We start from the raw sequence: 16,512 nt of genomic DNA on the forward strand, positions 1-16,512 counted from the left end.
GCTATCATATGGTTGGTGCAATTTGGTGCCAAACTCACACAAGAAGTTCTATGCTTTCTCCTTTCGCACAGGAGGCATTTCTTTTACACTTGTTATTTTACCTACTTTCCGTAGCTATACCCAATGCACAAGATATACTCTTACACACAAATAGTACATGGCAGCTCAGCTTGATGGTCACCAGATCTTGTACCATGGCTTCACTGCTGCCTTCTTTTCAGCCTCCAACTTGTCGTGCTCTCGTCTTGCCTCTTGGATCTTTCTTGCCTGCTCCCTCCTGTTCTCTGATACCACCTCGATATGTCGTTTCATCTGGCGACGTTCCTCGCGGCGTTGGTATTGGCACCATTCGTACGACGCCATGCTGCCGAGCACGAAGACTCCAACAGCCCAGTTCGCAGCGCTACCGGCATTCCCTATACTATTTTTAGACCATGTCCGTTGCTGCAAGCCCTTTTCGTAACCGACTGACCTTTGACGACAAACCTCAATCCTCCAATACCAGCACCAGATGCAATTCCTGTAATGAAACCTTGGCGAGCACACGGGGTATTCGCAATATTCGCAAAGTCGTCCTTCTTGATCATGGATACGGCTTCAGAGATAGTCGGTCGAGTATTCGTCGATGTCGCACCATTTTCGGCGTTGGTCGCAGCAGCAGCTCCATTTTGCTCTATGGGTTTTGACCAGACATGCAGAGTCTTGTCGCCGGGCTGAGGTTGCCCTCCCTGTGGATTTGAAGCCATTCCGGGCTATATTTGCGACTCAATTGGTGACATGAAGGAATGACTTTGTTTAGCAAGCACGTGGGATTGGATGGACCGATGACGCTCGACAAGCAAGGCTTGATCGGATTGAATGGTCTGTGCACGAGTCGTTGCTCTGTCGAATTGTCCATTAAACTAAAGTGGAGTAACCGCGTCGCGAAGGCGCGCTTCAGCGCGTCTCACGCTTCCAATTTATGTACTGACCACTCTTGGTCAAGGCTTTACCTACCACTTTCTAGGGACGTCTTTCATTTACTTGTTCCCACAGATACGCTCCGCTCCTTGTTGACTTTTCAAATCACTTTTTTTTTTCTCCCTCGACTATTTAATCCCCAATTTGTTCTTTACCTTTTGTCTCTCAATCTCTTTCTCTTATGCCCATTGTTCACTTCTTTGCATCGTCAACAGCACCGTCAAGCCACCCTCCTTTAGGGGATACCCCCCCTCAGGACACTCTCAATGCCTAACACAAGTCTTCGTCGCCCCCAAAAGGGCTTCCGAAGAGGAGGAAAGGTTGCCTACCATGGCAATCGTACACGCACGTTCGCGGCCTCGTCCAGGAACGAAGCCACGTCGGCAGATGAGAAGTGGGAGCGGACACGGTTGGCGCACAGCATCGATGAGAACATGGGCTTTGCACGCTATGAAAGCGGAAAGAAAAGAGAAGGATGGCTGGTCAATATCCAACCCACGGCGATCGAGGACGACAAGACACCCGGTGGCCGGGCCGCTGTTGATTGCTACTTCATCGAAGAGGACGGCTCTACCTTCAAGGCGACTGTGGAATTCGAACCTTACTTCTTGATCGCTGTCAAGAAGGGCCACGAGGCCGAGGTTGAGGATTGGGCTAAGAGGGTCCCTGGAGACGGTGTAGTCAAGTCGATCCGACGGGTTGAGAAGGACGATCTCAACATGCCCAATCACTTGCTAGGCTACCGAAGGACATTCCTCGAACTCAAGTTCACTAACGTCAGCGACCTCATGGCTGCGAGGAGGGACATCATGCCCATTGCGGAAAAGAACAAGAAGAACATCAATGCCATGGATGCTTATGCTGAAGTCGCAACGTGAGTATTTTTTTCACAACCTGACAGGACCACGCTAACAAGACACAGGCATAATAACGGTGGTTTTGACCTTTTTGACGATTCACGAGACGACGATAGAAACACGAACAACGCACATTCCGATGCCAGCGACTTTATTGTTGATATTAGAGAATATGATGTACCATACCATGTACGAGTAATGATAGATTTGGGTAAGTCTTTTTCTGTTCTACAGTTCCTTTCCACAAAGCTTTACATGATGCTTGCAACCAAGTATTTGCTACTTCAGAGCCTTTTAAGGCCATGAGACCACTATTCACCATTGCCCTGATTATTGCTTCTTTACGCACCTTTATTATTGCTTCGCTCTTGCTATGCACATGCTTACAAGGACAAACAGATATACGAGCCGGTACATGGTACTTTGTAGAAGCCAAACACGGCGTCACAAAGATCTACCCCAACGAAGAGAGATCACTGCCGGCGGACCCCGTGGTAATGGCGTACGATATTGAAACATCGAAGCAGCCCCTTAAATTCCCTGATGCCGCCTCCGATCAGATCATCATGATCTCGTACATGATCGACGGCCAAGGATTCCTAATTACGAATCGTCAAATCCTCTCAGAGGACATTGGTGATTTCGACTACACCCCTAAGCCAGAGTATCCGGGTCCCTTCATGATTTTCAATGAGCCTGATGAAAAGTCTTTAATTGAGCGATTCTTCCTCCACATTAAGGAGGCCCGGCCAACGGTCATCGCTACTTACAACGGTGACTTTTTCGATTGGCCCTTTGTGGAAGCACGAGCTAGTATCAATGGAATCGATATGTACCAAGAGATTGGTTGGAAGAAAGACAATGAGGACCAGTACAAGTGTGCCTACAGTGTGCACATGGACTGTTTTCATTGGGTTAACCGAGATTCTTACCTCCCCCAAGGTTCTCGTGGCTTAAAGGCCGTCACCGTTGCAAAGCTTGGATACGACCCAGACGAGCTTGATCCCGAATTGATGACACCGTACGCGACTGAACGACCGCAAACACTCGCTGAGTACTCCGTGTCCGATGCTGTTGCAACGTACTATCTTTATATGAAATATGTCCACCCCTTCATCTTCTCTCTCTGTACGATTCTGCCGCTGAGCGGCGATGAAGTCTTGAGAAAGGGAACCGGTACCCTCTGCGAAATGCTGCTGATGGTGCAAGCTTATCAAAGAGAAATTGTGCTTCCTAACAAATACATCACACCAAAGGAAGCCTTCTGGGATGGACATCTTCTCGATTCAGAAACATATGTCGGTGGTCACGTCGAGAGTATTGAAGCAGGAGTGTTCCGCGCTGATATTCCAGTGGATTTCGCTGTCGACCCTGGAGCCATTGACGAGCTTCTAACCGATCTCGATGCTGCCCTGAAGTTCGTGGTTACTGTGGAAGAGCAGAAGAAATTCGAGGACGTGGAGAACTATGAGGAAGTCAAGGCTCAGATTGTCGAGAGACTCAACAAGCTCAAGGAGACGCCGAACCGTCACGAAAAGCCCTTGATCTACCATCTTGACGTCGCCTCCATGTACCCCAACATCATGACAACCAACCGATTGCAGCCCGATTCCATGATTCAGGAGTCTGATTGTGCTGCTTGCGACTTCAATCGACCCGGCAAAACTTGTGACAGACGAATGCCTTGGGCTTGGAGAGGTGAGTATATCCCTGCTAAGCGAGACGAGTACAACATGATTCGACATGCTCTTGAGAACGAAAAGTTTCCTGGAAAGTTTCCCAGCTCTCCTATGCGACCATTCCAGGACCTGAGTGCAGATGAACAAGCAGCTCTTGTGCGGAAACGTCTTCAACTGTATTCTCAAAAGGTCTATCACAAGATCCACGACTCAACAACTATCGTCCGAGAAGCAATCATTTGTCAGCGAGAGAATCCTTTCTACATCAACACTGTACGAGACTTCCGTGATCGTCGATACGATTACAAGGGCAAGGCGAAGGTGTGGAAGGGAAAGACTTCGACTTTGCAGTCAGCTGGTGCGCCTCAGAATGAGGTTGATGCCGCAAAGAAGATGATTATTCTGTACGATTCACTACAATTGGCTCACAAGGTTATTCTGAACTCTTTCTACGGATACGTCATGAGAAAGGGATCTCGTTGGTACTCACTTGATATGGCTGGCGTTACTTGTCTGACAGGTGCTCACATCATTCAAATGGCCCGACAACTGGTCGAACGACTTGGACGACCTCTGGAGCTAGATACCGATGGTATTTGGTGTATGCTTCCAGCAACATTCCCCGAGAACTTCTCTTTCAAGCTCAAGGGCGGAAAGAAGCTCAACATCTCATACCCCTGCGTTATGCTTAACCATCTTGTTCACGCCAAGTTCACAAATCATCAATATCAGACGCTTGTTGATCAGAAGACTCTCAAGTATGAGACACACAGCGACAACTCTATTTTCTTCGAAGTTGATGGTCCTTACAAGGCCATGGTTCTGCCAACATCAAAGGAGGAAGACAAGAATTTGAAGAAACGATACGCTGTCTTCAACGACGATGGCAGTCTGGCTGAGTTGAAGGGTTTCGAGGTGAAGCGTCGCGGTGAGCTGAAGCTCATCAAGATCTTCCAGCAGCAGATTTTCAAGTTTTTCCTCGAGGGAGAAACACTGGCTGACTGTTATGGAGCTGTCGCAAAGGTCGCTAACCGCTGGTTGGATGTGCTGCACAGCAAGGGTACAACACTGGCAGACGAAGAGCTGATGGAGCTTATTTCTGAGAACCGAAGCATGTCCAAGACGCTGGAGGAGTACGGCAACCAAAAATCCACCAGTATTACCACCGCCAAGCGTCTCGCAGACTTCCTGGGCGAACAGATGGTCAAAGACAAGGGATTGAACTGTAAATTCATTATCTGCGCTCGGCCCAAGAACGCACCCGTCACAGAACGAGCTATCCCTGTCGCCATCTTTTCCGCGGAGGAGTCAGTCAAGCGAACGTATTTGAAGAAGTGGCTGAAGGAGGAGCCCACTGATACTGATCCTCGTGCACTGCTTGACTGGGATTATTACCTAGAGCGATTGGGCTCTGTCATTCAGAAGCTGATCACCATTCCTGCAGCCCTCCAGAAAGTCCGCAACCCGGTTCCTCGAGTGCCGCATCCCGACTGGCTTCAGAGGAGAATCAACATCAAGGATGACAAGCTCAAGCAGAAGAAGCTCACTGACCTCTTCAAGAAGACTCCACTGGAGGACATCACCGGCCTCAAAGGCGCTGGAATGGATGATGTGGAAGACTTTGGCAGTAAGCTTTTGAAGCCGAAGCAAGTCGGCGCGATCATAGCATCCTCTCAGGCTGCCACTGTTCAAAAACGCAAATCTCCTGAGCCGGTTGAAAACCCTGATCCTATGTCAGCACTCCCCGAAGTCATGCCAAGTGCTTCAGAGAACTACGAAGAGTTTCTGATGTATCAGAAACAGAAGTGGAAGATCCAGAAGGAGGCCAGGATTCGACGACGACAGCTGTTTGGTGACAGACGAGGTGGAGCAGTCAACAATCTTCAACAGACATTCATGAAACAGGCACACACTACCTACATGAGTAACTGGCAGGTTTTGCATCTAAAAACAACTGAGACCCCTGGTATTGTCATGGCATATGTCTTGATTGATGCCAAGATTCACACCCTCAAGGTCAACGTTCCTCGCCAAGTCTTCCTCAACCTCAAGAGTAAGGATTTGCCTGACGTTGAGGTCGATGGCTGCGAAGTAGAGCAGGTCAACTACACTTTGCCCAACGGTCACCCTTCCAGTCATCTTTTTAAGTTGACTGTATCGGAAGACATATACTTCAACGAAAGCGAGAAATTCTCTCTGCTCTTCAACCACCCTAGTGTAGAGGGAGTTTATGAGAAGCAGGTGCCGCTAAACATTCGTGCCGTTCTGCGTCTTGGAAACCAATGTACCATTGACGCATCGCAGCATGCCGTTCTAGGAAAGGGTCTCGAGCAAGGTTTCGATCTAGCAGGTCTGAAGCGTCCAGCCAAATCACGGACTTACCTCGATACCTCCCCTCTGGCTTATATCTATATCTCGCACATCACAGCAGGCGAACGCCAGATCTTTGGTATCTTCTCTACCACCAACGACCAAGCCCACGTTGTCATTCTACAGAAAAGCAAGGACTCTGGACAAGATCTCCCCAACATTACCAAGATGTACTCTGAGATGCTTGCTAGACGACATGCCGAAGCAGCTGGCACGAACTGGCAAGACTGCTTCACTTATCAAGAGAAGCTGCACATCAAGATCACGCAAGTGACTACGCGACGCAAAGCTCATCTCGAAATTGGTGATGTTGTGAAAAAGATGCGCAAGGACGAACCAAGGCCACAAATGATGGTCATTCAATCCTCTCAGCGACAGCTTCTTATTCATGATGTCCCAATCCTGGGAGAATTCCCGGTTCTCCCCCTGAAGTACGATATTGCGGACAGCTCCTTGCCACCCTTGGGCTGGCAGTCTGTTATAGCTAAACGTCTTGTCGGCCATTACCTTGGTCTCGGATCGTGGATTTTACATCTCACCGCTTTGGCTCGTTATGGTGATGTGCCTCTGTGCAACCTGGAACGCGACGATCCTCGTTTCCTGATCGACATTGCTTACGCACGCCGCCTTCAGTCTAATGGTGTCGTACTTTGGTGGTCTCCAGATGCTCGTCCAGATCATGCTGGTTATGAAAAGGACGACCTTCTCGGTCCTCTTGATACCGTCAAGATGCCAAACATCAACAACCCCGGGACCTTCTCATCAGTCTGTATCGATCTCGATGTTAGAAACCTTGCCATCAACACCATATTGACCTCGTCTCTCATCAACGAGCTGGAAGGTGCTGACTCAGTCTCCTTCAACCCTGCCGCTGATGATTCTGAGACACTTACTTCCGAGAGTGCTTTCGCCAATGCTGGTGTACTTGTGCTTCGTGAAATGGTCAAGTCTTGGTGGACAGAGGCTTGCCGTGGGAGCACCATGGCTGATGTCTTGGTGCAGCATCTCGTCCGTTGGGTTGAGAATCCCGACTCGTTCATGTATGATCGAGCCCTGCACTACTATGTGCAGATGATGTCTCGCAAAGCCTTCCAACAGCTTATGGCTGATTTCCGTCGAGTGGGATCTCAGGTTATTTTCGCGAATGCCAATCGCCTCATTCTTCAGACCACGAAGGCCGAAGTTGGCAATGCGTATGCGTACAGCCAGTATATCATCAAGTCCATCAAGAGCAAGCCACTCTTCCACTTCATCGATTTGGAAATTAAAGAGTACTGGGACTATCTTGTTTGGTACGATGAGTTTAATTACGGAGGAAAGGCTTGTCAAGAGGTCGTTGAGGCCGAGGAGCAGACTCTTGAGACAATTATGAATTGGCAGATGGCCACTTTCTTGCCAGCACAACTACAGTCAACCTTCCACGACTGGGTGGTTGAGTTCATTCAACTTATGCACCAGCTCAAGCGACCTCACAATGGCGATCCTGATGCCACGCCTCGGCTGACGCAGTTGCCAAGCAAGGGCTTGGAAGAGCATGAAGGTCAAATCGGTCAAATCATCCTGGGCAAGGCATTTGAGAAGCCTCTGAAGAAGGATATCATCGGTCTCCTGAACAGGCAGAAACGTGAGCTACTTCACCCAGAGCTTGCTGGCGACTACACATTCCCTAGCCTTCCTGGATCTCACCTCAACTTACGTAACCCCATCCTTGAGCTTGTCAAATCACTCATGCAAATACTCTCTCTTGATAAGAACATCACTTTGGAGGCCCGTCTTCTTCGCAAGGAACTTTTGGCTTTGTTTGAGATTCGCGAGTTCTCGAAGGAGGGCGCATTCGCCAATCCATCAGAGAGTCTGCGACTTCCTCAGGTTTCCTGTGACAGCTGTACCATGATGCGAGACCTGGATTTGTGCAGAGATGAGGATTTGTTTGGTGAAGGCGCTGCATGGCGTTGCGGCTTCTGCGGAACCGAGTTTGACCGTGTTGCTATTGAAGAGCGATTGCTAGGCATAGTAGAGAGTTGGGTTGTTGAATGGACGACCCAGGATCTCAAGTGTGTGCGTTGCGGCGCTTTGAGAACCAATGACTTTATGGAGCACTGCACTTGCAGTGGAGAGTGGAAAGAGGTAGTCTCACGGCAGGACGTGAGCAAGAGACTCGGAGTTATGAAGAGGGTTGCCAAATTTTATGAGCTTAGAATGCTCAGTGATGTAGTAGAAGGACTGGATCAGGGTTTGTAAAGGAGTTGGTCATGCATGCATTGAACAAGGAGTTGAGGGTCACACATATATATAGAAACACTTGATTAATAAGATAAGATAATGATTCTTGAGACTTCGTATTCGCAAACCCATTTATGCTAAAGCCCTAAACATGCCGATTTGACAATTCTCAGTGTCAATGCTGGTTGAGCTGAAAAGTACTGGATGTCAGCATATGTGCCTTTATTTTGTGAGTGATTGTAACCCAACTCCTGAAGTTGATCACTTTCTAAGTACTAACCAATCACTATAAGCCAGACAGCTTTTATCCGTGTAAATGGTGGTAAGGCTGATTCGCGGAAGGTGTGATACCGCTACTGCCCGTACTAGACCCAGACTGCCCTTCCCCCACATTGGCAGTTGCAACATGTAAGACGGGAGGAAGGGAGGTACTCCGTACTTTCCCGGGATAATGATTCGCCTACACCTGCAGAGGCCGCCTACCTTCTCATAGACAAGGCAACCGCCTTTGACTTGTGATCAAAGAAGCAAGACCCGAGCCCCAATCTCATTTTTCTTATAACCCCCTCAGAGGCTACCTGCTTCTTTGTGTCTCCCGCCCCTCAACTGTTGCCTTGACGAAGCCGCCCAGGGAAATCTCACTCCCGTGCACTTTCAGTTAACGATGGACCATTTCAAACGTAAAGAACGCCGCGGGGCCGTTCACGTCCAGTCTAACGGTCTCGGCCCCACAGTCCGGCGCGGAACTCTACCAGCAGTATCCACGCCTCCGACTACAGCATTCTCGCCAATGCCGATGCCGATGCCAAAGTATACGGCGTCATTTGATTTCTCACCATTTGGCTTTGAAACTCATCCAATGCAGTTTATGCAATCCGAGTTCACAGGCGACTACTACCGCTCTGTATCTCCTCTTAAATTAGAGGTGGATTCTTGTTTCAACTACGCCGATGTGTCTGACAATCGAGAAATGAGTACGATATCTAGTATAAGTGCAGACACTTTCTCATCCACAGGCTCCATGTTTTCTTCTTCTTCCACTGATACTGGCGACACATTGACCGTCCGGAACGGTCGAGGTCGTTCAAGAGGCCCCAGTCCTTTGAGTCGCAGCGGGCGAACTAAAAGCCTTGATAATCCGGCGCCTTCTTTTATTTGCCTGGCCCCCAAGTGCCAGCTGGCTTTCTCTTCCGATAAAGAACTTAATTCTCATGTTAAATCTTCCCACACCTATATATGCAACTGGGCTGGCTGTGATCAACCCAGTTTCTCTACCAGGGACGGTCTCATCTATCACGTCAAAGTCCAACATCTTGTCATTTGCCCATCCCCTGGATGTGCAGAAACTTCATTTCAAAGCATTCGTATCCTTCAGTCCCATATTTCTATGGCTCATCCGGAGGATGGGAAAGATGATGCAAAAGAATGGGAACTTCCAACGAAAGCAGACGACAATACAAAGAAATACGACAGGTCGTCTTCGAGCATAACGCCCGTTGGAACTATCACATCGCGGAAAAGAAAGAGTTGTGATCCTGAGGCAGAAATGGCTTTGGGTTTATCCCAAACAAAACGTCAATGCCTAGATCGACTCCGTGGTGTTGTTGACAAGCGAGCTAAGAAGAGTGCGGGTAAGTGTCTCGAATCTCTTGTCCCTGTCATGTTACCACACTGTATATTCTTCGAACTATCAGCTCTTGTAAATGGTCGTACGTTAACGATGCCAAGGTACACCACGAGCTGCAGACAGCCCCACAGACCTTATCCGAGGACGAGCGTCACGGCGTATAGAAACAACGAGTTTCCCACTGGTTTTCGAACACGCCATTCTCCCTTTCTTGTCACAGTATCTACCCATTTGGGTCGGACCCCGCCATGTGGTGACCGTCACTCGGGGCAAATCACCACAAATTAAACGAATTTGTATCATGGCTCCAAAGCGAATCTCTCGGGCTCGCAAGGTCTTGATCGTGAGCCACGTTCAAGACCTTATTCCAGCCAACTTTTCGACACTTGTTACCTTTGTATTTGCCCAAGGAGAAATAAACAGAACCGTGACCTGGGCTCGTGGCCTAAGCAAAGACCACAAAGACGATATCTGTTCTGCCCGAAATCCTTATTTCTTCCGTGATCCTTGTATGGGCGATAGTATCGGCGTTACAGGAAACGGTGCATTTGATGATAGTACAGCTACACTTGGTCCTTGTATAACTGTCGGCGGTGGAAGTTACTGGCTGGGCAACTTCCATCCTTTCTTAGAGGCGTATGAACAACTTGCTCAAGAGGTGCAGGTTGAGCATCCTTCGTCTCAAGATCGCAAGCGGTGCGTTGAGGAGGGACACGATGCCATGGCGCAAGAGACAAGCTTCAGACTCGGCAGACTTGAGGTGACATCCGGACTCAATCTCAAGACAACAAGAATATCACATGATCCATATTGGGACGAGTGTGATGCGGATAAACCGCTTGTTGTAACAGACTGGGCTCTGATCGGTTCTCGCACTTCACAGGCAAATATTCTCCGGCGGTTTCCTTCGGAGACTCTACCACCAACTCAAGAACCTATCGTGGCAACCACAACGGCTATCACACCGGGCGCTGACGTCCTGTCCAGTGGTCGAACATCTGGATACCAACGAGGTCAGATCTGCGAGATCCCTGCTTATGTCTCCGGGGATGCGAATCAAACTCTCAAAGCTACTAGAGAATGGTTTATCGAAGAGCCATGGCCGCAAGATGATGAGGATGCATGGATCCGCGGCGGCATCGGTGTAAACGGCGATAGTGGTGCAAGTGTTGTAGACGCCAGCACTCACAGTCTCATCGGGCAAATCTGGGGTCGCAATAACTACTGGGGACCTGGACAGCGTGTCACCTACTTCACTCCCATCGCAGACATCTTTGACGACATCCAGGAAAAATGCGGGCAACAGTCACGCCCTCAGCTTCCGCAGCACCGCGATGAAGCAAACCGTTTCCCTTTACATCCATCGTGCCGCCAATGCTTTGACCTACGAGCCTACCTCAACAGCAGTAGAAGAAGTTCACGAATGTCGCTTCAAAGTATGATAATGGGCATAGGTGATGGCGACCAGGATCTCACCTCGATTGAGGCAGTTTCAGAGCTAGCTACACCAAGGGATTATCATCGCTATCCGGGCATAGAAGAGGCAGGTGCTTTTTTCAACAGCATCGTCTCGCCAGCAGGGCCCAGTGGTTATCCAGGCACTCCTATGATTGCTGACATGAGGAGCCCCTATGCCACAGAGTTGGATCACGAGGATTTGTACGACCCGGAAGCTAGAGTCCCCACTCAAACTCGAAAGCGAACATCCAGTTTCGCTGTGGACATGGGGTCGGAAAGGTGGAAGAGGCTGAGAACTGATAGTTAAGACTATCCTGCGAAGCCCCCTCGCGCCATCTTCTTAGCTCGAGCATCGCGGCGGTTGTGATTTGCCCGAGATCCCTTGTTCGCCTCTTTGTTCTTCCTTGCCGATTCCGTTTCCTTCTCGCCAGTAGGTCCTGCGACGTTGCCTCCTCTACCGCGACCACGCCCTCGGCCTCGGCCCCGGCCACCACCTCTACCACCTCTGGATGACCCACCATCAGGATCACTGCCTTCTTCTCCAGATCCAGCTGGGGATGCTCGCCAAGACGTGCGGTCTATTTGTGCTTGCTGTCCACTGAAGGCATACTTTGCTTCCAGTCGTCGTTTCTGCTGCGGGTTTCTCACAAGTATGAGAGCCCATCCCTCGATTGCTTCATCAGTCATGCCGGTCTCCTGTCTTAGCTTGGCTCGTGGACCGCCACGTCTTGTCGCGGCATCTCGATCGAACAGCTTAGAGTCCATCTGGTAGGCACGGAATAGTGCTTCTTCGTTATTGTCGCTCGCCGCATCAGCTTCCTGGTTGGACGCATCAACGGTACCTCCCACATCATCAGCGTCGTAAGTATCGTCACGTTCGTCATCATCAGAATCGAATGCCGCCAGGGCAGAGAGAATGGCCGATTTGTTCGGCGCGTTTTCCTTGTCCTTGAGCATTTCATCGGCGCTTTTGCCGGGCTTCTTTCCAAAGGAAACCTTGGATACATCCATTGCAAGTCGGTCGAAATCATCATCGTCAAACACATTGTGTCGTGTAGGAACCTGAGGAGGGGTAGGTCGTGGTGCAAGATCTGTGTGTCCGGTTTCCGAATGCGATGGCCTAATTATGGTTAGCTGAGAGTTAGCCAGATGGCAGAGTATATCGTACAAGGCTGCGCTGCGATCAGCGTTGGCCAAATGAGGCGGTAAAGGCTGAGTTAGCAGAGTCATTACGATTTTTTCCACATCATCTCCATATTCATCAAGGCATTTGGATACAAAACTAGATCCGAGGTGAGGAAATATATCCTGTACCTGCGTGATCAGACTCATCCGGTGGACGTGAATGTCAGCATCGACTTCCTGCTGCGTCTCCTTTCCTTTGCCCTTGTCCACTTTTCGTCGCACCAGTCTTTTGGGTCGAATCATGGCGCCCTTTCTGTAGGCCTCAAGTGCTGTGATTCGCTTCTTGAAGTTGTCCGTCGCTGCTCCAGAGTCTTCCGCCCTTCTCAGTAGGATCTTGAGTAGAGGAGTATTGGTGATGAGTTCAGGGACAAGAGAGTCGTTGGCATTGAGAGGCCCGTCCTTGTGGGCATCAGCCGCTTCCTTGAGGGCGTAGAGCTGATCGCTCAACATAGACCACTTGGCCGGCTCGACATCTATAAGGCCGATAAGACACAAATAGGCAGTTGTGAGTATCACCTTCCGCAGAGGTGGGTTCATGACGCGAAAACAGATAATAAGGGCGTCAAGGAAATCAGATCCAGCAAGGAATAAGGTGCAGGAATCTGGTGAAGCATGCAGAAGATAGTTTAGCCGTATAAGACGGGTCTCGACTATCTTCAAATCTCCCTTGATTCCAGCCTCCAGCTGAGGGATAAGTTGTTTCTTTAGCCCTGTGAGACTCGCCTCTGTTGGGGCAGTACGCTGTTGAAAGAGTTGTGCAATAAGAGGCGTTGTAGCTTTCCGGGGGAATACCCTCGCAAGATTTGCCAAGAACTCATGGCCGAAGAGTTGCGTAGGGGGAGACACAGAGTAAACTCGTGAAGTAAGTTGGAAGACAGCTTTAGGCAGTGTCGTTGAGTGAGATTCTAGGATCGTGAAGCCTGCCTCTGCTGTCTCTTCTGTAAAAGAAGAGAGAAACGTTGCGATGGAGTCGTCGCGAGATAAAGATGTCTTGAGGTCCTTTTCAGGGAGTGCGACAAGGGCACGGCAGATTGAGGTCCAGGCTTGAAGAAGCGAATTCCACTCGCTAGAAGAGAGATGTTGCCGCCATGATGACTGGGGGAAGGGTGCGAGGGGCGGTAAAGAAGCCATCCTTTTTGACTCTGGGTGTTTGTGTTTTTTGATCAGAAAAATTGGTGGGTTTGTTGACTTGTGGGCTTTTGAGTCAAGGAAGAGCCGTTCTTATAAACTGTTGCTCATTAATACCACAAGAATCGTATCGTGGCTCAAGCGTTGGCATCGCCGGATGATTCATCAGAAAGTGGGTTCTCACTGCCTGCAAGCTGATGGATGAAGTCAACTTGGAGAAGGTACAAAGTTGAGTATCCAACCAATCAGCGTGTCATAATTTGGAGCACTAAACCACGAATGGCTTGGGGCATAAAGGCAGAAGGAGCTGCCCTGGTCGTTAGTGCCGCAAATCAACATCAAAGCTAATAATGGAAGCAGGAAGCAATTAGAGATGATCTCACTTGAATCCACCTGCCTCGTTTTTGAGATCCTCTATATATGGAAAAGATGGGTTTGGATCGTTTGAAATCTCAGTTATTTAAAACCGTAAACAGGACGGTACATGTCTAGTAGATACCTACCTACCTATGCAAATTAAGCAGCAAACCATACACGGTCATACATAAGAGAAATATATCACCAAAAGCAACGAGTACCCCAAGGTTGGCTTTGACTGAATGGTTTTGTTGAAATGTGGTTTACTATAATCCTATACAACCCTTCCTGTTCATGCGCAACGCCAATATATGCTCAGAGTATAAAATCTCTTGAATAATCCAACGCCTTCCCTCGCTCTAGCTCTTCTCCCCCTCTCTCATCATATATAACAGCCTCTGTGAGGTGACTCTTCGTCTCTCGCTATGGTAACTTAAAAGTCCCACAATGTGCATTCCCGTGGCGGCGGTAGCTCTGGCATCAAATCGCCCTGGAAGGCACCTGTCTGTGCGAAAGCCATCCATTGGGCTTTTGTCTTGTCATCGTACTTCTCAGAAGGCAACTCTGTATCCGCTGAGTATCCTGGAGGTCCATCCGGGAACCAGATCCGTCGCCATGATCCATCAAACTCCCGAATTCCAGGCTTACCATCCTTGTACATGACAGATTTGCCTTTGAACATGGAGAGTCGTCCATCTGCCCCCTTGGAGCTGTAGCTTTCGACTGGCGGGTGCTGCCGGCTGCTGTTGGGCGGGTATGGGTTCCCTGAAGCAGCGGTTGATGTCGGGGGTTGCGACGCGAATGGGTTCGACGAGGGTTGTGTAGTGTTTGAAGGTTGGCCGAAGGGATTTGCTGCTGCCGGCTGGGCTGGCTTGCCGAATGGATTGTTAGCTTGCGGCTGGTTGTTCTGTGATGTAAAACCATTGGTCTGAGATTGTGAGGGTTGGCCAAAGGGATTGTTCGCATTTTGGTTCGGCGTAGCATTGGAGGCACCAAACGGGTTAGATGCTGCTGGTGCATTCGATGGCTGTCCAAAAGGCGACGTCCCTTGTGCAGGTTGAGAAGGCTTTCCGAATGGACTGGCTCCAGCATTACTCTGGTTATTGTTTGCTCCAAATGGGCTGGCATTCTGGTTGTTCGCTGTACCAGCACTGGGAGCACCAAAAGGGTTCGCTGCAGGAGGATTGTTGTTGGCCGCGTTTCCAAAGGGACTAGAATTATTGTTTGTTCCGTTTGGAGCTCCAAAGGGGTTTGGCTTTGCACCAAGCTGGCTGGCTTGTCCAAAAGCACTACCTCCAGCATTAAGCTGTGACGGTTGGCCAAACGCACTACCCTGTGCGTTCGGTTGTGATGGTTGACCAAAAACGCTACCTCCTGCATTTGGTTGCGACGGTTGACCGAAAACACTGCCTCCTGCACTGGGCTGAGAAGGCTGTCCGAACGCCGGTGTACCAAACGCGCTGGGCTTCGCACCTAGCGCTGAAGGTTGACCAAAGGCTGAAGCTGGCTGAGATGGCTGACCAAAAGCCGAGGGTTGAGCGGGCTGTCCAAAAGCTGATCCAGACTGCCCCAGTTGCGAGGGTTGCCCAAAAGCTGATGGCTGTGAAGGCTGTCCGAATGCCGTGCCTCCCTGAGCTGGCTGTGACGGTTGGCCAAATGCTGGGGCTCCAAAAGCGCTTGGTTTTGCGCCTAGAGCTGAGGGCTGTCCGAAAGCACTTGCGCCGGTCGATGCGCCGCCGCCAAATGGGGATGCATTGTTATTGTTGTTCGCTCCGAATGCATTCGACTGGGCTCCAGGGTCGGCGATGGTAGATTTCGGTCGTTTTCCAACAAGGAATTCACCAAAAGGAGCTCCCTGCGTTCCTTCTCTGCAAACATCGTGTCGGTTGGGGTGGTTGTTCTCGGCGCTGACCAGAAATTCCACAGCCCCTCTGGTATCGCCGAGGGCAGTTTGCATTTGTTGCTGCGCGTTCGCGTACAGCTCTTGCGCTTCGTTCAACTACAGTCGCATCGCGGATTAGCTTTGGGGGTTATTCCATGCAAAAGGAATGATTGACTAGGTGCTCACAGCTTGTTGCTCGTTTCCTGCAGCTTTGCCCATCATAAAGTGTAGTCGAAGCTCTTCAAAACTCTGCTCGCGTGGGAACCCGCCAAAGAGCTGCTCAGGAGCGTCTCTCCCTGGCGCATAGGCTGATAGGATCCATTGCGGTACCTCGGTCGTCAAATCTTTTTCGATGGTATCGGCGTTTATATTATATTTTTCTGTCAAGCTGTCAATTCCTTTCGTTCTTCCAAGTTCGAATGTCATTCGTACCAGCTGGGCTCTGGTTGTTGCTGCCTCCTCCTAAAGCTCCAAAGCGGTTTGAAGATTGGTTCTGATCGTTCGGGTTGATGTGCTCGTTACGACATCGACCTGTTGATCAATTAGCATGGTTGATACCGTGATAAATACTGGCCGAGGAAGTCATACTGCCAAACTTGCAGTTTCCCTGCTGGAAGAATTTGCAGATGACCATATTGATGGATGATTGAATGCGCTGTCGTGGTTAGGTATTTTGGGGTAGAAACTTTGACACTATCAGCCAAAGTCGCCTTATGAGAAGCTACCTCATGACGTTGGGGTTCTTTCAGCACCAATGGTGGTAGGGTAACTGTTATATTTAGATAA

The 16,512-nt window shown here is 49.6% G+C and overlaps 5 protein-coding genes across 5 annotated transcripts; 2 read left to right on the plus strand and 3 right to left on the minus strand.

The window, feature by feature from the left end:
• Positions 1-34: 34 nt before the first annotated feature.
• On the minus strand, positions 35-784 carry FGSG_06064 (uncharacterized protein). The gene is made up of 2 exons (XM_011326384.1): positions 473-784; positions 35-416 (listed from the first exon to the last, which is right to left on the minus strand). Exons 1-2 carry the CDS (start codon positions 744-746, stop codon positions 178-180), a joined length of 513 nt encoding a protein of 170 aa, XP_011324686.1. The 5' UTR covers positions 747-784; the 3' UTR covers positions 35-177.
• A 442-nt stretch (positions 785-1,226) lies between these two features.
• On the plus strand, positions 1,227-8,107 carry FGSG_12863 (DNA polymerase epsilon; the record flags this gene model as incomplete). Its single annotated transcript, XM_011326385.1, has 3 exons — positions 1,227-1,726; positions 1,862-1,893; positions 2,217-8,107. 3 exons carry the CDS (start codon positions 1,227-1,229, stop codon positions 8,105-8,107), a joined length of 6,423 nt encoding a protein of 2,140 aa, XP_011324687.1.
• A 2,120-nt stretch (positions 8,108-10,227) lies between these two features.
• FGSG_12864 (uncharacterized protein) lies at positions 10,228-11,481 on the plus strand (the record flags this gene model as incomplete). The annotated part of the gene is made up of 1 exon (XM_011326386.1): positions 10,228-11,481. The coding sequence occupies one exon, from the start codon at positions 10,228-10,230 to the stop codon at positions 11,479-11,481; it is 1,254 nt and encodes a 417-aa protein (XP_011324688.1).
• Positions 11,482-11,483: 2 nt separating this feature from the next.
• Positions 11,484-13,490, minus strand: FGSG_06066 (uncharacterized protein; the record flags this gene model as incomplete). The annotated part of the gene is made up of 2 exons (XM_011326387.1): positions 11,484-12,294; positions 12,343-13,490. 2 exons carry the CDS (start codon positions 13,488-13,490, stop codon positions 11,484-11,486), a joined length of 1,959 nt encoding a protein of 652 aa, XP_011324689.1.
• Positions 13,491-14,277: 787 nt separating this feature from the next.
• On the minus strand, positions 14,278-16,360 carry FGSG_06067 (uncharacterized protein; the record flags this gene model as incomplete). Its single annotated transcript, XM_011326388.1, has 4 exons — positions 14,278-15,843; positions 15,913-16,070; positions 16,159-16,257; positions 16,315-16,360. 4 exons carry the CDS (start codon positions 16,358-16,360, stop codon positions 14,278-14,280), a joined length of 1,869 nt encoding a protein of 622 aa, XP_011324690.1.
• Between the last annotated feature and the right edge of the window lie 152 nt (positions 16,361-16,512).

The sequence above is a fragment of the Fusarium graminearum genome, chromosome 3 (assembly GCF_000240135.3).
Source record: "Fusarium graminearum PH-1 chromosome 3, whole genome shotgun sequence".
NCBI lineage: Eukaryota > Fungi > Ascomycota > Sordariomycetes > Hypocreales > Nectriaceae > Fusarium > Fusarium graminearum.